Below are 25,345 nucleotides of genomic sequence, written 5' to 3'. Positions count from 1 at the left end.
ATTAAGCACCCAGTTCCAAAGACTCTTGCCTTTCTTTGAAGTGAATCTAACTGTATCACCCTGCAAGAACATAGTGTATATAATACCTATTATCTTCTGTGTTATTGTTGAAGATAAAGCCTGCAAGAGGCACCCCTGTAAATAAAACCTGTATGCCCACATCTGTTTGTCACAAATTAGCGCAAACAACTTCTCATTACACATAACTTGCTTTTTGCACGACTTCTTACTGATGAGGCAGTTCCTCTGTTTCTTCAAAGACAGAATGTGTTCAGATGTTCTACTTTCTCTGACCCAAATTCCCACAAATTCAGGCTAAGAGCAATGTGAATCACAGACCCTGTATCACTCACTCAGTATTATGAAGTGATCACATAGCTTCCCAAATGGGAGAAGCCAAAGGCGCTCCTTTGATACAAAAGTGGGTTCACACTAGAAGAAGATGCATGGAAGAGGCACTTCTTACTTCAAGGGCTTCAAGCACAATAGCTGACAAAAATCAAGGATGTACATCTCTTGAGCTTTGTCTAAAAAGGTCTTCAAGTTGCTTTTTTTATTAAGTGGATCCGGTTTATGAGATCAGAGAGCAGGATAAATATTTAAAAGCATAGATACATATAAAGCTCTATAGGAGCTGTCAAAAGCTTCTGTTCCCACATGCATATGGGCATATGAATTGTTTTATGAAAGTGCGAATGTCACTGCCTTCTACCAGCCTTCTGGAAGTGTAGCACTTCTGAAAACCAGACATGTCTAAGCTATTTTTAACACAGTAGATTAATTACATTAAATTAGGTCACCTTGTCTTTTAGTGATCATTTTCACTTCCTCCTTTGATGCAGCTCATAACTCAAGCTTTCCTTCTGAGCAGACGCTCAGATGAGTATTAGCATTCTATTCAGAGCAAGGATGAAAGAAATACATAAAGGGGAATATCAGCTACATTTGAATTCTGAAGGGAATTATGAATATTACAAAAACATTATACTGTTCAGGCTGGAACTGAGTAGCTCTGTTCCTCCTAATGATTAGGTACGTGACCAAGGTAAGATGTTCACAAATTCAGGTGATTTTGGAGGGAAGTCCTTCTATGAAATTAGGTCCTCCATTCCCTCTAGTTTACTCTTTCCAGTAACAGCTACTACAGACTGCCAAAGTCTTACTATTTATTATAAGCCACCTGCAGATTTCTCTGTTGTGGACAAAAAACCAAACAAAAACAAAAAAGGAAAACCTAATTTTAAAGCATTACAGTTGATACTTTATCCTAGTGAGAGAACAGACAGCAATATCCATCAGTCTTTAAATCCCCTTGTTTACTGAACCACTAGACTTTATGTAATGTTGTTTTCCTTCCTGAAATGCGTCTGCCAGTGATATGAAATGATCACAATGTAATATCCTAAATGTTTTCATCGTGTGTAATTATTTATTTTCATGCCATTCTGAAATCCTAGGCAGATTGCCGACTTGATGATCATGTTTTCCCCCACAAATACTTCACAGACAAGAGACAAAAGCCTTACAAGGATCAGAAATAGAAATGTTTACATAACCTGCCATTTGAATCATCAGAAAGCAAACGCTATCTTACTAGAAAAACACAAACAAGTTTTTCTTGTCAATGGCTTTTTCATTGTTTGCCATAAACCTTTACCAATTAATTACAGAAATAATTACAAACAGAAATTAAAATAAAACAGAGAAAAAAAAAGAAAAATGAGTAAAAGCCAAGCTGACTGAATTAATCTGTACCATCTTTGCAAAACCTGGCAAAAGGCTAATTTCAGGTAAGGTTATTAATTTAATTGAATGCCTCTAGAACTGCAGTTATATTAATTCAATTTATGGCAATTTGAAAATAAATTCACAATGTAGGTCCTAGTTTTTAAACTGGATGGAGACAAACCAGTAATAGCACCATCATCTCTTTTATTTATTTTTTTTACGTAAGATATTATGTGACTCTTTCAAAAAAAAAAAAAGAAAAAAGTTCAAGTAAATTCTCATACCAGAACAATTCTGAAGTTTGCCATCAGAGTGGATAAAAAACCATTACTCCAGGTGAAACCTTTGCTTTTTTTCCTAGAGACTGAGATCTCAGGCACACCTGCCACTTCTGCACACTTCTTCAGAGTTTGTAAGTCTTGTAGTAAGCAACTGCACTTTGGTCTTCTCTCAGTTGTGCTTGAAAGCATTAATAAATCCCAAACTAGTACATGGCTAATGTGCATGTAGAGAATGCAAGAGCTCTTGTATAAGTTGAAGAGAAAACCCTTCCAGATACCTTATTAGATAGCAGAATCATTTGGGTGGAATTAATCTCAGCAAAAGGTTGTAATGTAGGTGTCCTGAGCTCAGCTAGTCTGAGGTCCCTTTATGTTCAGTGGAGGAAAAAAAAGCAATTGTAAGTGTGATTCATTTGGTTTGTTTTAAACATCTCCTTGAGAATGTAAAGACTGGTATTCTAAAAGTGCCTGTTCCTCTTCACTAATTACGAGAGGATGGTTAGATGAATCATGTCCAGGTTGCAATGATCTAGGAATCCACATGCTTATAAACTGACCCCTGAGGTGACATAGCAAATGCCTATTATGGTTGCAGACACGATAGCTTTTCATCACAAATTGCTGAGACCTGGTATTCTCCATTTCTCTGTGTCCCATGTCATACTTGTCAGCTTATTTGCAAGTAATGGTTAGGCAAGTCAGCTTATTCACAAGTAGGGCTAAACATGGGCTGAAACTGCAGTCATGGAGTGTTTGCAGGGAACCAGTCCCATCTGTAAAATATTATTCTGCACGGTCATTTCTGTTCAGAATTCTTCTGGCCCTGGCTTTCTTTAGAGGGTGTCAGCTGGGTGACAGAAGAGAGAAGAATAAGTTAGTCAGGCACAACATGTTTTAAAACCTTTTGTTGTGATGTCTTTGAGAATCTTGCAGGAAGAATCCAGTGAAGCCATAAAGCTGTCATCTTCATTTCTACCCAGCCTTACTGAGATAACTGTTACAATAGAGAGCAACAGAGCTTAACAGTATTCTGTATAAGCTTTGGAACTCCTTTGGAAGCTGACCTTTTCAATAATACGAGAGAAAACCTGGAAAACACAATACTCTTATTAGCCTCAAGAATTACTAAAACTTAGGCGCTCTTACCAGTCTTAAGAAGAGCTTCTACTGCTACATTAGCAGAAAACAAAACCAAGGTAAATAAAACCTTGTAAGGTAAAGGTAAAATCTTCAGCAGTTTATTTCATGCAGGGATGAATACACTTTTATCAAGCTTTCTCTTCTTAAGACCTTCATTTCCACCTACACTTTCACAAACACTATAGCTCTTCCACATTCCCAAATAATCTACCTTCAAGTCCATGTCCAGAAGCTGCTGAACCAAGCTGTGTTATTTAATGACATTCCTCAACTGCAACCTCCATACAGAATCCCATCTGAGATGGATGGTTTTTTAAAAGCACTAAAAGCACTTGGGAAAAACAAACAAACAAAACTACCACCAACCAAACAAAAACCCCCCCATACGCTTTCAAACCAATTTTTAGGCTCTTTCCTGGACTCATTAGCAACTCCAACTTGATTTGCGTTTCTAAACATGTGACCAGGACTCTTGGACGTATGACCTGCTTGGAAAGACTGAAAATAACTGGCCAGGGATGCACTGATCAACTTTGCCTGGAATGTGACTGAACTCCCTTTGTAAATACATGGAAATATACTCTGAGGAATTTCTAGCATTTTTGATTCTACCCTAGTATTTCCATTATTCTAATTGTGAAGTCTGCTTGAAAAATTTGGATTTGTTTTCCTCCTTGTTCCAGCCACTGCTCTACCACTCCAATCTGGCTGTGTATATTGCTCAGTTCAGAAGAAAAGGTTTCACATTTTCCATTTAAAACTCCAGTGATTCCTGGAATATATGTGATTTAAAAGGAAGAGCTTCCACACAGTATTTCAGCCTGACAAGCATTACAGAAGAAATGGAGGAAGCAATATGGAGAGAAAATCCAGCAAAGCCTTTCCTTCACTGCAAACAAACACATACTGGAAAGTAGAGTTATGTTGTCCCTTGATTAATAGATGTCATCAATTTTCATTACATATTCTCTGAAATGCTACAAACTTGAGACACATTGTTAAATATTCACAAACAAGCTCTTGACTGAATCAGGTAAGGTGCCAGAATGCCTATCATAGGAAATGTAAGCCTGTTCTTTAACTGCTCTTCATGATTGCCCATTGCATTCCATCAGCAAGCTATCAGCCTTTATTGGAAGGATTATATCTTCATGTGAAAGAATGTTTTTCCTACTCCCAACTCAACCAGTGCCATCTTTGTTAAAGATAATGTATCAGCCAAAATGTTGGCGGGGATGTTTACCCAGGCAGGAATACGCTAAAACTCAAAATGTATTTTGGTGATGCTATCAAATAGATGATGTGTAAATAGTTTGTCACTGGTATCATAAATGGATTTAAAACATGTATTAAAGAGCTAATGACACACCTGAAATAACTATATGTATGTAAAAATTTTATTGTATGCGTACTGAATCATCTTGTGCCATGGTTGAATTTAGTTTTCCAAAAAGAGAGGCACTATATCACAGTATTACTCTACAATATTAACTTTGTATTAGATCTTTATTAGATTCTTGGGGTCAGAATCCATTAGCATTAAAATAAAAGCAGAAATATACTGGTCCACACCAAGAGACGATTTGAGAAAAGTGGCCTTATCTCTTACTGTGGCCATAAGTGGATGTTTAGAGAAAACATAAAAAAATAGGCCAGTGTGGAATGGTACTTCCCTTAGTAGACTCCCTTGCTGTGAGCACTGAGAGACTAACAAAGCTGTAACATATCATGCGTGCATGGGCCATAAAATAGACTGATCATATATTAGAGTTTTACATTACAAATTACCTATTCTGTAATCCTGTAGGAAGTAATTTTTATTGTTATGGATTGTTTTCAAAGGTACTTCTCACTTAATTTAAGTCTGTAATTTTATAATTTCATTAAGTGCCTTCTGGTTCTTATATTACTTACGAGGAATTTAGTCTGTCCATGTTCTTACAGAAAACTGTATCGATACTCTGTTCTTCAGCAACATCCATGCTAAGAGTAATAGCCCATGTAAGCCTTTTTCTATGGAAATCTCTGCATATTTCTAATTATTCACAGTGATTTTATCTCTGCCTTCAAATGCAAAGAAGAAAAGTGTATGGTCCTGTCACTGACCTTGAGTAAATTTTCCTTATACGTTATTATCAATTTCAGTTTTACGCTCAGCATTATATGAATGTACTTAAAAACAGCTTTTTCACCAACAGAAGTTATTAACCACATATTTCAATTATTATTCCAGGAAAAAATCAGAAAGACAAGTAAGTACATGAAAGATGAAGCAGCCAGCTATACCAGCCAAGGTAAACAAAAAGACTTTCTGCCCATGATATTTTCTTGTATTTTGAAAGGAGGTAAAACTTAAAACACAGATCTTTTTGGGGATTCAACAAAAGCTCTGGGTGTATTAATTCTCATATGCTGTATACATAGAAGCAACACTTTACACTTTCTCAAATAGCAGATGTGCACCCAAAAAATGAACAATACAAAGATCACTTCTGGGAACAGTAGGTACAAGAGGCGTTCAATCATAGCTTTCTCTAGCAACACAAACACTGTGTTTCATGAATTTTTAGTATTATACCTTGTGTAGAGTGTGACAGATTTCAAAATAAAATACTCTCAGTCTTGAGAATGTGCCCCACTGGTTTAGCAGTCTCTTTAAATTCAGATTCTCCATTTGTCATTGATTCCATTCCTTTTTCTTTACACATGAATAACAAAAAAGCTTTAAGACATAGAGTGCCTTCTAGGAAATAAATATACTTCTTAGAATAGGCAGAATTACTTTGATAGTAAATACAATGCCAGGGATTGGAATGGGTGTGCCGTAGGGTGGTAATCCTGTTCGTTTTAAACACCACTTTTATCAGTAAAGCAACAGAATTCAGAACCAATGGCATGTGATATTTTTCATGGGTATTACAACCCCTAATAGCTCTCCAACTCCTTTTCCTACAGTTTTGGACAAAACATCACAAAACAACCAAAACAGACAAGGCGAATTGATTACCTACTAACTAACTAGCTCAAGGTCATACAAAGAGTTAGTGAAGGATTATGGCACTAAACTGTCATCAGTTTCAATATCCCAGCTCATAACCATCAGACAAAACCTTATTAACCATAGGAATAATCCACACTCTCCTTTCATCAATACCCATTTTCAATGCATTATGAAGAATTCTAACCAGTAAAACCTCTAAAAACCTTCTTAAAAAACCAACTATTTTCTATATATTGGTTATAAAAGACAAAGAAGCTAGTGGTTTTGTCTTACAGAGAGGTCCAGTACGGGACATCAAAGCTGAGCAGCCCAGTGGGATGCTCAGAGGCTTATTCAGACACACATGTAAATTGTACTTTCAGCAACCTTCTCTGAGGGAAATCTTATTGCATGTTTGTATCTTGAACTGCTGAAACATCACGTACAGGCACTGGAAGAATACTGCTGATCTTTTCACTTTCACCTTGCATAGGTGATTCAAAAAAATATTTTAATAAATGTGGTTCTTAAACAAAGATGCTTTGCTGGGATTACCCTTTATCATAGGATGAGATCATGGCATTTATCCCAGCATCCGTCACAGCCTACACTGCATAGCTGTGGACCTAGAAAGACCACAAGGAGAACTGAGAAAAATGTCTTCTCTGCCCGTTTCAGGTGAGGCGTTCTGACTACCCACAGCCTTTGCATATGAGTCTCAGCGTAGGTCACAAGCCACATCACCTTTCAGCATCTCTTCTATACGTAATCTCTACGGATACAAGAAGAGAGCATGTCTGTCTTCCAGAGCGGTTATGCTTTTCCTAAGCTTTTGCCTCCACCACTTCTATTTGTGACTGGCAAATAATTTTCATCTTTGAATAATAAACATACTACAGCAAGGAATGTGGTTTCAATATGGGTAGAAGTACCATGGATTCAGTTAGTTCAGACAGCAGTACATGAAAAGAAGACACTGCAAGCCTCAGTGTGTGCTGTAAAGTTTACCAGGGAGTCTGGTGCCCAGGTTACGACATCTTCACTCTCTTGCAAAAAAGCTCCATAAAACATAGCTGGAGTTGTCCTTTCTATGCATAAGCAGAAACATTTCAGTCAGAACTACATGCAGCTTTTGCAGCACAGTGTATTATACTATCATCTTCAGCAATATTACATTCCAAAGACTATGGAATCACATATACATGGTCCATAATCTCATTTGGTTTCTGAAAGCAGTGGCACAGAGAGCCATTCTGGGTTTTTTCCTGGAGAGGCCATAGTAATTCTGGACTACACAACCATGTATGTATGCAGCTGAAATATTTCTTCCAAAAAGCATTGTTTAGCAGTTGTCAGTGTTGTGTTCACATGTTGTTCAAATATTGCTATTCCTTAGGCTCCAATAAAATCTCCTGAAGGCTCCATGTACTGCTAGTATTTTTGAAGCTGTGATTTAAAATTGCCTAAGCAATAAAGGATGAGCTTAAACTTACTTACATTATATGATAGGGTAAAACCAAATAAAAAGCCCACTCACAAGCATGTTCCTCTCAGCTATGTGTTTAGACCCTAAAAAACTAGCCTTTTTTCCCCTCTCTTGTACTAACTAAACAATAATTTATGCTCCAAAACTTTGGACTAGAGAGAATATTTCATGAAATATTTCAGATGGAATTTTTGCTGTGAAGCAAAGTTTCTTAAAGATTCTAGGAACGAAAGAGAAAGCTTCGTTTGCCTAGAGACAGATTTTCATCTTCAGTGAGCCTAACAGTAGCTGATCTGCAACACGCATTTCCGGAAGATTCTAGTATCTTTACATCTCCATACACAAAAATATATTTGAAGGATCCCCCAAACCTACTTCAATGCCTACGCAGAGCCTTTAGCCAGACCCCATAGCATACTTCAGCCTCTCTCTTTGATAATTATTTATGCATTAGGGCCTTGCTACGGACATATTGAGTTTCAGAGGTCGAAAGCTGAAGTCCAAAGATCTTCTGCTTGTTTAAAAAGTCTTTATTTCCATACATCCCTATTTATACTACGTGGTCAAGGTGCATCATAGTCTTTTACATGCTTAGCCTCACTATTGGCTGGACCTGGGAAGATGAAACTGCAACAGCCTTACCTCTGTCAGGCACCCAGGTTCAGCAGCTGAGCACAACAGGTAAAGCCAACTCATAATCCAACCCGTGGCTGCTGTTTCTATACAAGGTAAAAAAAGATGGAACTTAAACAAAAAGTACTGTGTTATACTCACAGTAAACAGCTTTTAAGAGGAATTTTAAAGGATGAAAGTTTGATTCAAGCATTAAAGATGTCTTACAAAAATCACATCTTAAATGCTTTTATATCTCTGAATTTTCAGGTCATATTTTTACATTAATATACCTGAAGACAGACTCAGCAAATATCTTACACTGTGCTTCAGAAACAAAAAAATCTGTAGAGAAAAGAAAGTAGTGTGAGTTCAGCACTGATGCCACAGAAGTACCTACGACCAAACCATCCACCATTACATTTACAGACAGTTGGTGTTAGCCAAAAGGGTGGATGAGAAAAAACTATCTGGCATAGTCTGCAATTAATTTCATTCATAGAAAATTATAAAAATAATAGCTATTGAATATAAGCACCCACTACTATGAGGACGTGTCCATGTAAGAACAGCCACTGACTGCAAGGATTCAAGGCTCTCTGTATGAATTAGGGAACTAAATGGTTACCCAACAGCAATCTACAGAACCAGCTCAGTGAATGGCTCAAGAAGCAGTAGTGGTAACATAAGAGAAGAGTGAACACACACTTGGGACCAGAAAAATGCACGACCTTCCCTTTCAGCAACAGCACAGCTTTAGATCAACCTTAACTGGTCATAAAAATTCATTTTAGGCACAGTAATAAAAGCAACGTATTAACTGAGGACGAGTAAACAGTAAGTTTTACTTGAGTGACTGTTGCCAGATACTACAGTTGTAAACATTAACTATTCCTAATGATAGAAACTTCACTGTAGTGTTAAAGCACAAATTATGCACGTTGGGTAACTCTAGAAATCACTAACATGTGCATCCTGGCTAATAAAAAACCTGACAATCTTGAAAAGTCTAATCCCTTCCATCATATAAGTAACCTAAAACTGGGATACTTCAGAAAGATGATTATAAATATTATGAGCCAAAAACTGTGGGTGAAAAATTGCAATTAAGTACAACATTTCCCTCAGGTATCAGTGTCTCTGTTAGACCACCACCACCACATTCTTAAATTACTTTTCTGACATGTAAACTTTAGAAACCAGATAATTCCATTTTTAATGCTATGTAACTAGCATTTCATTCATTGACTCATACATCCAATACACCTGCATGTCCCACATCTACAAACTTTTCTGAATAACTGCATTTTTCTGTCTGCAGCAGTGTGTCTCCAAACACATGTGCAGCCCTTCACATCTATTTTTCTACTTACCATGTAATCACATAGCCACAATAGAGAAAAAAAACCAATAGTGATTACATACCAAATAACCAAGACACACATTCATAGAATCTAGCATCTAAGTGACAAAAAAAAAAAAAACCCAAAAAGAAACAAACAAGTACTGGCCATTTTTAGTGCATTTAGTCATTATATTTTGAAAGCAGAAATTCTTGCTAAGAAATACAGTAAAATACAGATTATGCGAAAGGAGGATGCATTTGAAGAAGTAAGAACTTGCTGGAAAGATGACCAAGACAATATATATGTTTTCAAGCTGCATTTCACTACCATTTTTAAATCCAACTACACTGTCCACACCAAAGAAAACAGTCTGTTCAGTATTATCTTTCTAATACCGTGACTTTCTACCACAGACAAAACTAGTGCGGTGCTGAGATCCCGCCTGGGTAAGGAGAACGAGGACGAGATGAGTGCACCCAGGGTTAACCCACGCTGCCATCTTGTGGTTATCCGCATTAGAAACACTGACTTTCACAACGCCTGCATTACTACAGTAATGTCCCCTGAATGGCTAAACGCACAGACAGAAGGTGTTTCTTCTTTTCTGGAAAATTACTGTTATCTTTTCAGAAGTAATAAACCCACTTACCAGTTTGATCTTCAGATTTTGGGAGTGGTATGAGCGCAAAACTGAAGAGGTGCAGTATAGGTTTATTGTTTCATGTATAGGCTGACAGAGCTATAAACAAATGGCATGATACGTAACATAACATGTATGTTTCGCTCTTATAATTCTTTCTAAAGGCATAGAGAACAGAATGTGCAGCTATTATCAATTTTGACAAATTCATAAGCAGAAAATTATAACATGACTATTTGTTCCTATTGTTCACTCACCAAGTGGAACTGAAGTTGAAATATAAGCAAGGATAAGCCACCTTAAAAAAAAAACAAAACACTAATTAGGCCTAATTAGGCTTCTCACCAAAGAGCTAGTTAGGCTACTTTTCAGACAACCCTGTACACTGCTGGTTTAAAATTGCATTCAGACCTCTAACCAACGCAGTCCTTCCAAGTAAAGTCCTTCCCTTTCTCTGCTACATCCACAAAAAGTCTGCCATCACCCACCTCACATTTTACCCCTCAGCTGTCACCCACTATGCTCTTAAATAATATTTATGAGTTAATTTTTAAGTCAGAATTAATACAGAATACAGAAAATAAATACAAAATTCTGGGTATACAAGCCTTTCCCTACCTTTGAAATAGAGGAAGCAATTTCAAAAGCTAAATACAAGTTGAGAAAATTCCTGAGATTTTAACTTCATTGCAAAAACTGGAGAATCTGAGAGAAAAGACAACTGATATTTACAGAACTGAAGAAGGTTTAGCTCCTATGGGACAGAGAGACAGATAGTTACTTTTTGCCTGTGAAGCATGGGCTAGCTGAACATGGGACCATAATAATGTGCCATAGAACCATTATCTAACTTGAATATAAATTTTCATGTCTAGGAGAAATAAGAATTTCAGGTCCCAGCCCTGTCTTTTGACAGTATTCTGTAGGACTTATTTGGAGTTTATTTCTGAAAAACACACTACTGGTAACACAAGTTATACTGTATGTTTCTTGCAAACTTTCTGTAGGCAAACCACGCCAAAGAGAACCAGACTGGGCCCAAGTCACGGCTGTAAAACTTGACAACAGATCTCCAGAAGGATTTTATATGAAGTAGAGTCTAATCAGATCCTGGTTAACAGTGAGGGCTTCTGAGGGAAATTATTTACAAGCCATTTGAGGATATCTTCTGGAAAATTCTGCCCTTCACAAACAAATCCTGCACATTCAAGTGTAGAAAACAAAACCAATGCGAGCTTGCCTGATTTGGGTGTTCTACCAAGAAGTGGGTGACCTAGCTCCATAGAATCAGCTAATTTTTGAGTGCTACTGCCCCTTTTTTCATGCATTCTTCACCATTACTCCTGAAAGTCGTCTTCTGCACTTTCAGCAGACAGGACTGTAGTCTTCTCCTTCGGCATTTTTCTCAACAGTTACTGCTTGCCTTGGTCACACCACTGACATACTCGCTATTCTTAGGAAAACCTGGAGTAGAGTTTGCGTGACCTCTCAATCTCTGCCTTCTTATCCAAGTCAAAACCCCAGCCTAAAACACACTTACTTAGTACATGTAAAATGAAACACAAAGGGTGGAACTTAGTTTTACTGGGTGAACAGTGCAAAAATATGAACAATCTAGGTTTTGCTAGCAAACTTGCCTCTTGGAAAGTTTGCCTAGCTCATGGTTTGGCAAGTGTGTAAAAGTTGCAGGGGAAAACCAGTGCACATTTAATTTTAAAATGTAACTGTATTTTACTAGAGGAGATTTAAACAAATCTGGAAATCATCGTGCTACATTTATGACAGCCACAGCAAGAGTAGTAAAACACTGCAAAAACATCTCTTATTTGTTCTACAAGTAATGAGAATGCACGTAGACTAGATGTAACCCCAAAGCATGGACTTAATAGCTTCTAGCCCAGGAAACACCCCATCTCCAAAGGGGGCCCCTGGCCGCCCGGCAGAGCGGGGAGTGGTGAAGGAGCCTGCGCAGCTGGGGCCACTACAGCCCTGCCGCGCCTCAGGGTGCCAACATGGAGACAAGAGCTTCCCGCGCCAGCCACAACCACCATCGCCCTCCCCCTCCCGCCTCGCCGTGATTGGCTGAGATGGGAAGCAGGCTGGGCGAGGCGCTCGGTGATTGGTGGGTGAGTAGGCTATTTTGGCGCGCGGTGGGTGCCGCGCGGCTGGGCTGTGGAGCTGCCGCCTGCTCTCAGGGTTGGGGGGGTTGTGTCCTGTTCCCGCCGGTGCCGGTATGTCCCCGCTGCGGCCTCTGCGCCGGCGGCTTCGTGGCACCTGCAGCGGCAGTGGTGCAACGGGCTCCGGCTGGGAGGAAAACGCGTCCCTCCCGTCGAGTAATTAAAGGAAAAACTGGCCATAGTGCAGGCCTTTAGGAAAGGAGGGGGTCAGTGTACCAACAGGGCGTAACCCTGCAGTACTGGGGTACTGCAGAAGTAAATAGTAATGCTGAGATACGGTCAGGAAGGAGGCATGAGAACCAGTAGTGGTGTCTCCTGCTGTGTCTGGTAGTGGTAAGGTTAGGGGTAGAGTAGTATAATGGATAATGCAGAACAGGGTGATGTTTTGTTGCATTTGAATGGATTTTCAAGTAAAAAAGCACATTTTTGTTTTCTATTAATTTTGTGCCTTTTTCATTTGAGCGTTAACTGTAGTGTTGGCTCAAGTGGTGAAATGTGTATGTCTTAGAGAATTTGTCACTTTTTTAAAGCCAGATACCATCATGAGTAGAAGGAAAGAATTCTTAATGGCTGATGGTAATGAAGAACTTACTAGAAGAAAAATGAAAGCTATAAGGTATGTGTAGATGGGGTTACTCTAGTAACTTTAATATTTTGAAGTTCTGACAGTATAATTATCAGGAAATAGTATTGAAGAAATAAGTAATGTTTGTGTTGCTGCAGTATTGCAGTTGAGTCCATTTTTGTGTGTTACCGTATGGGTGTAAAATGTAATTTGTGGAAAGTTCTAGTACTAGGAGTAGGTTCAGGGAAAAAGCCATTTTAAATGCATCTTTGGATGTTGTCAAATACTGAGTTATTAGGCTACCAATATAGCGTATTGATCTGTATGTATATTTTACAAGTAAATCACTGTTGATATATTCAATATATTTTTAGTTAACTGTAGAACGAATGTGATTGAAACTGGTTATCTAACGGTTTATTAATGCTGGTACTAGTTACCTTAAGTGGTGCATGTCTAAAAGCTGTAGTACCACCTTTATGGATAATGAATTCGGCATCGTAGAGGTCAATTGCCTCCCCAGTTAAGAGGGTAACGCTTTTTTTGTGTGCATTTAATTAGCTGCGCCTTCTCCATAGTGTCACTTTGTAAAAAGTAGGCAAATGTAGTTCTAAGAGTCGGAAGTCAGAATTTGTGTTTGATTGATATCCCTGATGATCCTAAACCTTTACTTCCATTTCTGAAGGCAGTGTCTTAAGATATTGGAAGAGGATTTTATAGAACCAAATTGGAGAAACAGGGATTTGTGTCATATGTCAAAAGGTGTGAGTGTGAAAGGTAAGGCTTTTGGATCTTATTTCCAGCAACTTTGTGGTGTGCAATGTTAACTACTAATTTATATTTTATATAGTCTGTTAAAGACAGCAGGTGGGCTGCTAGATTTGATAAATGCATTGTTTATTTACATTTCCAGTAGTTAGCAAGAAGGATCAAGATTTCTCTCTTTTGCTGTTATTCTTGACAAAGCTACTGAAAAGTCTAGTTTTAAAAAAAAACGCTAGTTTTTCTGGGATTTTCTGCTTGAGTATCTTTTTTCCAAGAGTTGCAAAATTGTGTTCAGTACATAAAATTTATGGATGCCTTATGAAATGCTTTATTCCCTCTACTATAGATACACATTTTGAATGTATGTTTTCTGTTGCCTTTTTGCCTTCCCTTTCATGTGTTTATTCTGTCCTGAATGTAGAAGCAATGCAAGACAGCTAATCATGCAGATGATACAGTAAATATTAAGTGCAAGTAAGTTAGGGTTTTTGTTGTGATTCTGAGATAACTACCAGATCTGTTTATCTGGACTTATATTTCTAGCTTTAAAATTCTGGCATTACAGAAGTTGATGTCCAAATTTCTGTTGTCTTGATGGGTACTGTCTAGAAGGCTACTCCAGTGGTCATTCCTGTTTGCCTCATTGGTTAAGATGCCTTGCAGTTAACAACATTCATAGTCAAGTGTTCCCTATGCTTGTTTTTACAGCCTTGCATGATGATGTGAGGGATGAAGACACCTTTTTTTTTGGTCTCTCTTCTGGAGAAGTAAGTTCATTTAAAGCTTTCTGTTTGGTAGTCACTGGTGGTCTGAAATAGTGATGTTACAGGATCCTTTATATTTTCATTGAGAGTTATTAAAGCAAGATCAGGTCCCCTGCGAGGTAAGAGCCTGCACTTCATAACCACCTGCTCCCCAGCAAGTCTTTGCTAGCACTTCTTGTGCAGCATAGGTATGTAGAGCGATTCAGATGCCCAGAGTATGGTTTTAGGAAGGTTTATTTTTATAGTCTTCATTAATGCCTCATGTTGCCAGTTCTGTTCCACCCTCTTCTTTGCACAAAATGTGCAAGAAAGTAACTGGTGCATATGTAAGTTAAAGAAAACAAAATGCTTGCTTTCTGTCAGCTCCCAAATAAAAGGACTTAAAAGATATAAAAAAAACCAAAACCACTTTGCGCAATGTTTTGTAACTTATGAATATATTTCAAAAAGGAGATCAGCATTCCTTTTACTAGAAACACTTTTAATTTACCACAAAGATACACTGCTGACTACAGAGCTTCAGCATGGAAGCTGTTTACACCTCTTCTTGCTCAGTTCTGCAGTACTTCCTTTGAAGCTTGGTCTCACTGAAATGGGGGGGGGGGGGGGGGGGGGGGGGGAGGAGAGAGGTGCAAACAGGCTTATAGAACTTTTGTTTGGTATTTTTTTTTAACTGGGACTTGCATTTAACCCTGCATTTGAACTTGCTTTGCTTTTTTTCTCTGAATTTAGGACAAAACTGATTTTAAACATGGGCTGTGCAGTGGCAACTCACAAAGGCTAGCAAGGTAAACCTTTATTAACTCAGATGGGGTTTATGTGTTAGATGCCACACTGCGGGAGGACTTGACCAAGCAAGCATTTCCAGCTGGTTTTCTTGCTGTGATTTCTTTTTTTTTTTTTTTTTTTCCTTCTAATATGCTGTTTAAACTTCATTAATGTCTTGTCAGTATGGATGTCTAGTACTGTGGGAACACAGCTTGCTTGACCATTGTGCAAATAACATTTCATTGAAAGGCAGCAAGAAACAGATTGGTTTGGCTTGAAAATGTTCAGAACTGTAAGTTTTAAGCACTGTGGTAACTCCCTGATAAGGGTTCAGTGGGAGAGTAGATAACTACTGAAATGCCAGGCTGTGCCAGGAAGGACTGTATCATTGAAGTGCCTCCTTCCCTCCATCCCCCTGCTGCTTCAATTGCATCTTCTGCTTAGATAACCAGTTCACAGCTATAAAGATTAGATGCTAGCAATGTTTTGTGGTGTATTGTCATAATCTAAGTTACAGTCACTTGCTTATTTCTCTCTATGCAAACCTGAAATCATAATGTGGGTGTCTGTCCCTCCACTGCCATTGCTATGGAGATTGATGTTGACACAAATGAGAATAGGCCCAGATAATTCTTAGATATGTTATGTAAGGGAGGTACAGGAAATTTATCTTCTGGGATTGGTGCATGTAATGTGCATCACAAACCTTGCCCAGAATAAAATGGAAACTCAGGGTTTCATGTATGGTTGTCAGGCTCTGCAGGAGTGTTCTCCAAGTCTGCTCAGAGTTCATAAGAAACAACAAACAAAGCACAGGAAGATCAGTGCAGTGCTTCTTTCCTGTTACAAGGCTGGTTTACACAGACTTATTGTGAGAGTCTTCACACATGTTCAGATCCATGTGTATTTTGCAGAAGAGCAGGTGTGGGTGGCCATACCCCAGCATTTAAGAGACTTTGAACTGGTTATCAGTAGGTGGCTTTAGTATAATTTATCATGTATTCTAAGCATTTTAACAGCCTAACCAATAGCTGATGGGATAAAGAAATTATTTAGGCAACAAATGAAAAATGCATCCTGGAATGTTAATAGTCATGCATTTTATTCTCACTAAAGATAAAATCATGACCACCTGCTAAGGTTTTGTACAGCCTTGCCAAAATTAAGTGAAAAATAGTTCCTAAATACAAATTTTAAGATGATGCTGGTAGAAAGGAAACTTCTTGAAAACAAGGTATCTAGTAGTATATCACTGTTTCAAGAATAGGCATATGTGTGTATGTATTTAATGACAGATTTTGAAATACTCCTGTTGTGTCTAAAGCATCTGTGGGAAGATTGATATTTTAGTTAAAATATGTAGGTTTTTTCCTTGAAGTTTTGTTTTGCAGGCCCTTGAGTCACAGTACAGGCACAACACATCCAGTTTCTTCAAATGGTGGGCTGAGGGGTAAACCAGCTGTAACTCCATCAGCAGACATGGTGTGTTAATATGGAATTTCCTTATATTCTCACTTGTTATTTTTGTACATGCATAGTTAACAATGCACTTTTAAAAAACCTGCATCCTTAATAGTTATGTGCTGTTACTCTCATCTTCTCATAGAATTGATGTGCAGCTATAGTGTGAATGAAATAACTTGACAAAATAAATGCAGGTCACACTGAACTGGATCATAGCTGAGAAGGGCTAGTGTATTCAGCTGGCTGTGAAACTGTGTATTTTGAATTTAGCTTTTCTTAAAAGATACCAGAGGCTGTTTAGGGGGTTTTGATTTCTTTTAAATTTGAGGTAGCTGCAAGGCTCTTGCAACACATCCCTAAAGTCATTCAGGGCAACAGCGTTGTTGGACAAATGGATCTCTCTTGAAACATTCTATTAAGGTTTCTAACCTGTTTCTGAATGAGGTTTGTGCAAGTTTTAGGCCAGGTGAACTAATGTTGTGGTTATTTTAAAATGACAGAACAAACTGAAATGAATTTTATGTCCTGTGCCGGTCCTGTTTGCTTCTGTGCTCATTGTCCTGCACAGTTACCTTGAAAGAATTGTAGCTTGCAGGTGTCTGTCCTGGCTCCTTAGGTAGTCTTCCTGTAGTGCCCGTCAGAGTTTGAAAGTGGCTTTCTTAACATTTATTTGAAAAGTCTATTTGAAATAAAGCTCTATCATGTTATCTTAAATTCAATATAGTACTATTGACAAAGTATTAAAGGAAATATCATGAGGTTATCTTTGAAACATCTTAAGTCTGAGGTTGTAAGTGAGTAATATTTTGATGGTAGTCACCTCTTCTTTTGACAAAATAGTCTAGCTGCTACTTACTTTCTGGTTGGTTAGGTGGTTGTGGGGTTTTTTTTTTCCCAGGCTCCTTGGGGAGTGTTTGGTGATTACTAGATCTTTGTCAGTATCATTTCTTACATCACTGAATGAGTATGTCCATGTCTTTCAAGTTTTGGAATAATTTTTATTTCTGCATCATTGATCGTAATGAGAACCACTAAATAGAGAGGGAGCAATGTAACTCCATGATGTTTTTACCTATTATGTCTCCTTTTATCTGCTCAAAATAGAGTGGGAATAGTTGTCATAGGGAAGGTTCCTAACATGGTTAACATCCAAATCATTGTACGAAGAGAGTTTTCTTCCTCTCCTAGGAAGGAGACATAATTGGTCTGAGATGTGCAGATACGTTAATGGGAAAGCTGTTCTAAAGATGAAAATGACAACAAACATCTTTATTGAACTCCATGATGATGTGTGTGACCAACAGGTCTCTCCCATATTGTGGGCAGCTCTCCTTTTGCTTACACCAGTATCTGGTCAGAAGCAGAACTTAGGTTTTTTAACTCCAAGCTTTAATTTCTTTAGTGCGTGTGTTCTCTTTAACACTAGTGGGGAGCCCTTTACAAATTAGAAATGTCTGCATTTTAGTTACCTTGCCTCTTAGCAAGGTGAACTGGTTGCCTGATAGTGACAGACTTACACAGCACCATCCCTAGCTCTTTGGTGCATTCCCAGCTCATGATACCATTTTGTTTTTAGCAAAATAACCAGCACTCTTTAACACTAGCTTTAGTAGTGCCAGTGACAAAGACATTTCTGTATGTGCATTTGCTTTTGTGCCAATCCATATGCAAGTATTTTACTGTCTTTTCTCGCATCAGCATAACGCTGGGAGTTTATTATGTTTGGATTTTTGTTGTTTTTCCCCCAAGTGATATTCCTAAATATTTTCAGTTTTTTTCTAGGCTGCAGTATTCCGTTCTTCAATCCTGCATGTTTTCTTTCCTCTACATTAGTAATTTTATTTTACTTTCCTTCATGTACTGTCTTTTCATTTGTGTGGGAGGTTTTTTGCGCGTGTCTATGTGTGTGTGCAAATAAATTGCGTGCATTTAACAAACAAAAATTTAGAGTCTGTGTTTCAGAAATACTGCAACGTAAATGTTCTCAGTATAATTCAGGTGAGCTCGGTATTTTGGGCCTCTTGGCAGCTATAGAGCTGCTCAGAGCCTTGTACAGATAATCAGTCACATGAAATGCTGCTTTGTCAAAATGGCAAATGTGTCTAGCCCATCTCGGCCATGTCTTCTAGTCGTACAAGCAACTTCATATTCATTGGCAAATCTTTCCCCAGGACAGCAAAATTACAGAAGATATTGATGAAGCTTTGTGCGTAGCTATTTGTAATCTCAGCCACTTACATGATGCAAATGAGGTGGGTGAAATAAGTTAAATCATTAATTATTAATTTCTATCCTTGACTGAAGCTTTTTGCTATGAGTAGCCATGCATTAATATGCTTTTTAAACATGCTTTTATTGCCTTCATTTTGACATCTTTTCTGTCCTTCAACTGTTTATGCTATTTCTGTGAATATACAGCTTTAAACTCCAGGCTGTAGTAGTCTGTAAAAGGAGTACATGAGCCTCTGCATAATTTAAAGTCAATAGGTTATTCCATGTATTTAGCAGAATCATGTCAGTCTTTAAGTACTAAGCTTTTGTTTCCTTGGATCAGGGTAAAATTCAGCACCTGGTTTTGCTCTAGCAACTGTGGTAACTTTTTAGTTTTCTTGTGCCTCTTTCTGAAGTTAAAGTGGAAAAGAAATTATATGGACCACAGAAGTAATAATTTTGACAGACACAATATGCAAAATGTGTAAATCAAGTAATGTGTTTTTTATGCCCAGTACAAAATGTAGGAAGAATCCTAAAGTTCTGGATGATGCTGTTAAAAGGTTTTACTCAGTAACCTATGGTACCAATGATAATTATTTAATTTTAACTTAACTCTTATTAAATGCACTGTGGAAAGGCTTGTGGTTCTGTCTTTGCCATTTCTTCATGTGTATTCTACCCAGGCACAAAAGCGTTCAATGATCCAAAAGCTTAAAGCAAATACATCCTAGTAAGTGTGGCATGACATGTACTTAAAGCCTGTTTTCCATTCCCTTTCTCTCGTTTTGTCGCAGTGGCCAATCTGCCTGTTAATCAAAGTTATGTTGAATACCTAATTCATACACTAAGAACATCTTATAAAAACTTACCACTTCAGCAGCTCTAATAAAATAGCTCATGCATGCATGCAGCTGTGGTCTTCTGACAGTTTTTCAGCAAAGACAAAGAATTGCCAAAGCAGTGCTGCATTACAGAGATTTTTTCCCCCCCTCGCCCCATAGTCTCTTCATTAAATGTATCTATAGTAACAAAACCGATGCTTTCCAGGGGAAAAACTTTCTTTTTATGCTGACAATGAGTTTAAGAAAACCCAGAACTCTCAGCGTGCTGGCTATCTGTGTATGGTGCTATATTAGAATGTCAGGTAATGAAAGTGAGGCAGGGGGCTCAAGATCTATGTGTTTCTTGCCTCATAGATCTAACGACTTCAGTTGATATGAGGATCCAGACTGTGCAAATTGACTAGGAAGGGGATTAATGAGCTATAATTGGTTTAAGTGACACTCATTAAGTGTCTTACGTGGTTTGGTGTCACTCTTTCTGCTGGAGTATTGATCACTGTCTTACTTGTTACTGCTTCTCTTCTGAATTAAAAAAAAAAAATATGGTAAGAATAATAATAAATGCATGTTTATTCGATACTGAACAAAACAGGTGCTGAAATATTTGGAATTGAAAGTGAAGCAGGAAGGAGACAAAGTTGCAGAAACTGCAGATAGAAAATTTGATGAACTTACTGCTTCTCTCCTCTCAAGGTAGTGTAGTACTAATCTGGTTTGTAGGATGGAGGGGTCAGTCATTTTTACCAAGTTGTTTCTAGTTCAGGTAAAAGAATTCTAAATAAAATGTCAGTTTTCGTCATAGGGGTATGTCATAGCACCTGTCTGATTTTGTGCAGTATTTTTGCCCTTCCGTAATGGAATCTTGGAGCTGGTTTGCATGGCTGAAAAAAACCAGCTTATGCAGCCTCTACTCTTTAAAAAATGAAAATAACTTTGTCTTGATGATGTTAGTTTTCCAAAATGGCTCAATTTTGAGGGGGTTTTGATCTGGTGGGGGGTTAGCAAGAACAGCAAGAATAACTTTTTTTTTCCTTTTTTTTTTTTTTATTTCAGCGAGTTTTAAAGCTGATAGAAGCCTAAGGACACTCATTTCTTTATTTCAAAAATGAAGATTTAAGGTGTAGAGGGGTGTCAAAGCTTACGATTACAGAAAAGCGTCCGAGAGCGGGGTCTGATATCTTCATAAACTGAATTGTAAAAGCCAACTGTTTTCAGTTGGGTGTGTATGAAAATATCAGGAGGCTTGAACGGAAGAGTGTTTAAATGTTGAACAAAAACAAAAATGTTTTTCCAGTTGGCTTTTCACTGTGAATTCTTAACTTTTGTGTGGCTGCTCTGAATATTGAGTTCTCCATGCTTTCCACTTTTCATGGTTTGGGAAAAGTTGTATTTCTGTGTGAGATGTATCCACTTTATATTGTCCTATAACTGCAATTGTGTGTTCAGGTGAAGTTTGTACAGCTGAGGGCATATTAAATTCTGAAAAGTCATGTTTTTAATACAGGAAAAAGAAATTATGTGCAGGATTAGTGAAGAGCATCAACAACTACAGTGCTGGTATTGCAAAAGCTAGAGAAGTGATTGAAGAGAAGAAAAAGTGCTTAATCGGTGTTGTTAGGATTGCAAAGGAATTGAAAGCTACACCTTCTGTAAGAGCCTATTGTGACCTTGCTCAGGTAGTTACATTCTTGCACTGTGAAAAAAATTTAACGAATATATTCAAGTTGGGATTGAAAGGTTCTGTGATAGGTCTTTCACTTTGCTGACCTCAGTACTGTAGCAGTAGTGTGTTCTTACCCACCTCTATACACACACACACACACAGAGTTTATATTTAGTATTAGTCACAAATTAGGGTCTGGTGGCTGATTTGAAACAAAAGAGATGGTTCCTGCCTTGAAGAGCTTGCTGTCTGAAACAGCAAATGGAATGGGAGGACAGGAAAATGGTGACACACTACTGATAAGTGAAAGGGCATTGTTTTCATCACTTTAGGAGTCTCTCAAGCCTTTCCCATTCCAGGGCTCTCTAGCCTTCTCACTGAACTACTCTGGAATTCATAGCCACACTCTCCTGATCCTTTTGGTCCCAGGCCTTTACTACCATTCTTCACCCCCATCATATCTGCTGCCCATAGAAACCCACACTACCTCATGTGCTATATCAGACCAGAGGTCCGTCCTGTGAAGTCTCCTGTCTCTGACGAGAGAGGAAAAGATGCTTAGAGGAAGAACCTAAGAACCTGGGTATTCAGTGAGTGCAGGAAGCTGGAGATTAAGGATTTTATAATTGGTAGAATACATCAAGGTCGTTACACTGAATAAGCATTGCCTCATTCTGTATAAGCTTGTGTAACACTTGAATGTCTTGATAGTGCTTGTGGCAGTGTGCCTGTATGTGTTTGCATTATGTGTATGAATCCATATGCAGTGGCAGTGAGTTGCACATTTTAATATTTAAAATGATGAGGCATATATGAATTAGCTCCCTTTCCCCGCCCCCGCCCCCCCCCCCCCAACGTGCTACCCACTTCTTTCATTTGCAGCCTTTGTAGTCTTTGTGTTGGGGAAAAATAAAGAGAAACTCATAATTTTTTGAAGTAGTGTGGTTTTCAGACTGTTGTGTTCCTGCATCCAGTTGTCACTTTCCATATGAAGAAACTTAATCTTTTTCATCAGGCCTGGCAAAGAAGTCTCATCCCTTCTTTTTTTCTGCCATTTTCCTGTACCTTGCCCAGTTTGAGTTTAGGGAGCTGGCACCCACCACTGGCCTCCCACAGGCCTGCCTTCTTACTTAAAGTCACCTTCTCAGCAGCTTTTCGTACAAAAGGAAAATCTGACTTCTACTTTCATGCTAACATTACAAAATCCTCAGCCATTAGGTCTTAGCGATGTAAGAAGACATAATTGAGAATTGGCTCTTGGCTGTTAATGAGGAAGCTGTTGGGTTTTTCTCTGTAAAATTAAAGATGTCATACTCTGGCTTTGTCATGTTGTTAATAATAGGTACCTGTATAATGTGCTTTTTGTATAATAGAAGCTAAGACTGTGCTGCTTAATTTCAGGTTATTTATAATTTAAAGTTGCCAGTCGAGGATGAGCTCTCAATAGTGAATAGTTTGGAGGAAAAAATATCTGCAAGGTAAATAACTGGAATGGGAGGTAAGCTGGGAGGTAAATGGATGTACTGGTTATCTCAATTACAGAAACTGTTCATGTAACAGTTAAGCTACAGAAATCAAACTGCTTCACTTGCCTTTTACTGAAAAACTACTTGTTCAGATGTACATAAACTCATCAGTAACAATATACAATAGCCTTCATCTGAGGCGTTGGGGAGAAAGCACATACTGTTTTCTGCTATGTAAACATATATATGAATTTAAAAAATTCTTACAGATTTGTGCCACTTTTAAGCTTCCACTCCTTTCCCTTATAAGTAGAAATAAATTGGGGCAATAATGGCTTGATTTTTTTTTTTTTTTTTTTTTTTTTTTTAAATAAATCTGTTTCTCACCTTCAGGAAAGACTTAAATGCTGCTTTTGGGACTACTTACACTTCAGTTTTCACAAATTGCTTGTTATAACTGGACAGCAAAGCTAAGAATTTGATACTTAAAGTTCTGATAGCCTAAAAAGTCTGTTAGCCTCAAATGTACTTTCATCAGTGAAACAGCTGTTCATTAGTGTAACAATAAATGGAACAAAAAGGACATACATTTTGGACTTCAGTTAACTGTTTTGTTCTTCAGGACTGTTTATTTGTTGAGCTTAACTGAGTGTAGGTGTGAAAACTCAGTAAGTGAATGTTGGAGTGCTCTGCCTCCGAGGGAGAGAAAGCAAAAGGCAAGAGAGTGTTGTAAATATGAATGTGAAGATAAATGAGCAACTAAATCTGTTGTTAATATGAGTGGAAGAATGAAAATGGAGTAGGTAATTTATCTCTTATTTTGCCTCTCCATTAATAGTGTGCTGAGAAATACCATACATCGCAAACTGTCAGAGTGATTTAGGTATTCATTTCATCTTCTGTAATGTTTCTTCTCTCAAGATTCTTCCTGAACACTGATGAGATTACATCTTTGTTAAAAAATTTGGGCAGGATTGAATGGGGAACAACAGGGCAGTAAGTATTTTTTTTTAATAAAAAATATATATACAATAATTTTTCTGTTCTTGTAGTGGTTAAATGTTTATTGGAGATTAAAAAGAAAAAAATGTCTGTATATACTTGCAGGTTTCTAAGAATTTAATGAAACAAGGCAAAACTTCAGTTGCTTTTCTTTTTCAGTGTTCCAGTTAACTCAGTGTTTCAGTTCTGTCAAGTTTTACTTGTGTTTCACCCAGCTACATTTCACTGTATCACTTAAGTTATCAAAATTTTGTTATGCTGTATGCTTTTCAGCTTTGGCTGGTATTGAATGGTACAGTCATAAAACTGTTTTGTTTGGAAAAGACCTTTAAGATCATTGAGTCCAACCACAAACATAACACTGCCAAGTGAATCACTAAACCGCATCCCTGAGCACCCTGTCTGCATGTTCATAGTACGTGTACTAGAGATGTTTATCATTTCAGCATATGAAAACCTGTAAGTGTAAATTAATCTCTAAAATCAACAGAAAATACTGAGATTTACAGTCTTTCCACTTCACAGTCTAAATACCGTTTGTGTCAATTGCCAAAAAAAATTACTTCAGGTGAAAAAACCTAACATTTAAAAATTACAATTATTAGTCCCTTTATTTATTTTTTCCTGGAGTCTTTAAAGAAACTAAAACTTGAGAAACTAGACTGGAGTTGCTGTTAGGGCTGTTGTAGTTAGCACTGGTCATGTTAAAAAAGGCTTATTTGCATACTGTAATATTTGAAAATCCTGCAGATAACAGTGATGAGGAACTGTGCAAAAGCGTCTGACATCCCTTGTGGTTTTAATGTGAACTATCTGTCACATTAACATTTCTTTCAAATAGTTTGTATTTGTGCCTGTGGTCTCTGATCATTTCAGCAAGGGTAGCTCTTGTATTGAGCTATGACCAAGAATGTGTCATTTCTGTGCCAATCGTTTTTAGGTTTCAGAATCATATTACTGGTTTTGTTGTCTTGGTGTTCAAATATTTAACACAGTTTATTTCAACCAGCACTTATGAGGTGTTTTCTTAACATGGTGATGTGTTCTTAATAAAACTTCTGCGTTGACTTATATGCTTTTTGGAAAACAAACTGGATTATCTTAATTTGTCTCCAAATAAATATTTTCCCAAATACAGTGAAGATAATGGACAACACTCTCATATCCTTGATGACAAAGAAGAAATGTCAGACTGCGATAGTCAGTCCTCTGTACCGAACATTTTTTCAGCATGTAACAGAAAAAGTAAAATAAAGGCTCTTGCAAATAAACTCAGTGTTCACAAAGAAGTGGGAAATACTCAATCAGAAGAAACACTTCCTATGATACATGAGCAGAGTATTCCTGCTCTACCCAAGACTCCATCCAGCCCTGATGTCATAATAGAAGAAATATTTGAAGATGACCTGGAAAGTAAGTTTTTAATACTTTCTTTATATATA

General features: G+C 37.7%; 1 protein-coding gene across 1 annotated transcript in view; it reads left to right on the top strand.

The window, feature by feature from the left end:
• The first annotated feature begins 12,386 nt into the window (after nt 1-12,386).
• The window catches only part of RNF17 (ring finger protein 17), a 49,161-nt gene continuing 36,202 nt past the window's right edge, over nt 12,387-25,345 (top strand). Inside the window, exons 1-12 of the mRNA XM_030477286.1 lie at nt 12,387-12,444; nt 12,925-13,006; nt 13,641-13,732; nt 14,429-14,487; nt 15,217-15,272; nt 16,644-16,734; nt 18,888-18,968; nt 20,365-20,465; nt 21,277-21,448; nt 22,837-22,913; nt 23,823-23,897; nt 25,042-25,316. Coding sequence (XP_030333146.1) covers nt 12,933-13,006; nt 13,641-13,732; nt 14,429-14,487; nt 15,217-15,272; nt 16,644-16,734; nt 18,888-18,968; nt 20,365-20,465; nt 21,277-21,448; nt 22,837-22,913; nt 23,823-23,897; nt 25,042-25,316 — 1,153 coding nt within the window. The 5' untranslated portion in view covers nt 12,387-12,444; nt 12,925-12,932. The remainder of the gene's footprint in view (nt 12,445-12,924; nt 13,007-13,640; nt 13,733-14,428; nt 14,488-15,216; nt 15,273-16,643; nt 16,735-18,887; nt 18,969-20,364; nt 20,466-21,276; nt 21,449-22,836; nt 22,914-23,822; nt 23,898-25,041; nt 25,317-25,345) is intronic.

The sequence above is a fragment of the Strigops habroptila genome, chromosome 2 (assembly GCF_004027225.2).
Source record: "Strigops habroptila isolate Jane chromosome 2, bStrHab1.2.pri, whole genome shotgun sequence".
In the NCBI taxonomy this organism is placed as follows: domain Eukaryota; kingdom Metazoa; phylum Chordata; class Aves; order Psittaciformes; family Psittacidae; genus Strigops; species Strigops habroptila.
Note: the sequence above shows the minus strand (reverse complement) of the source record. Positions and strands in the feature narration are given on the sequence as shown.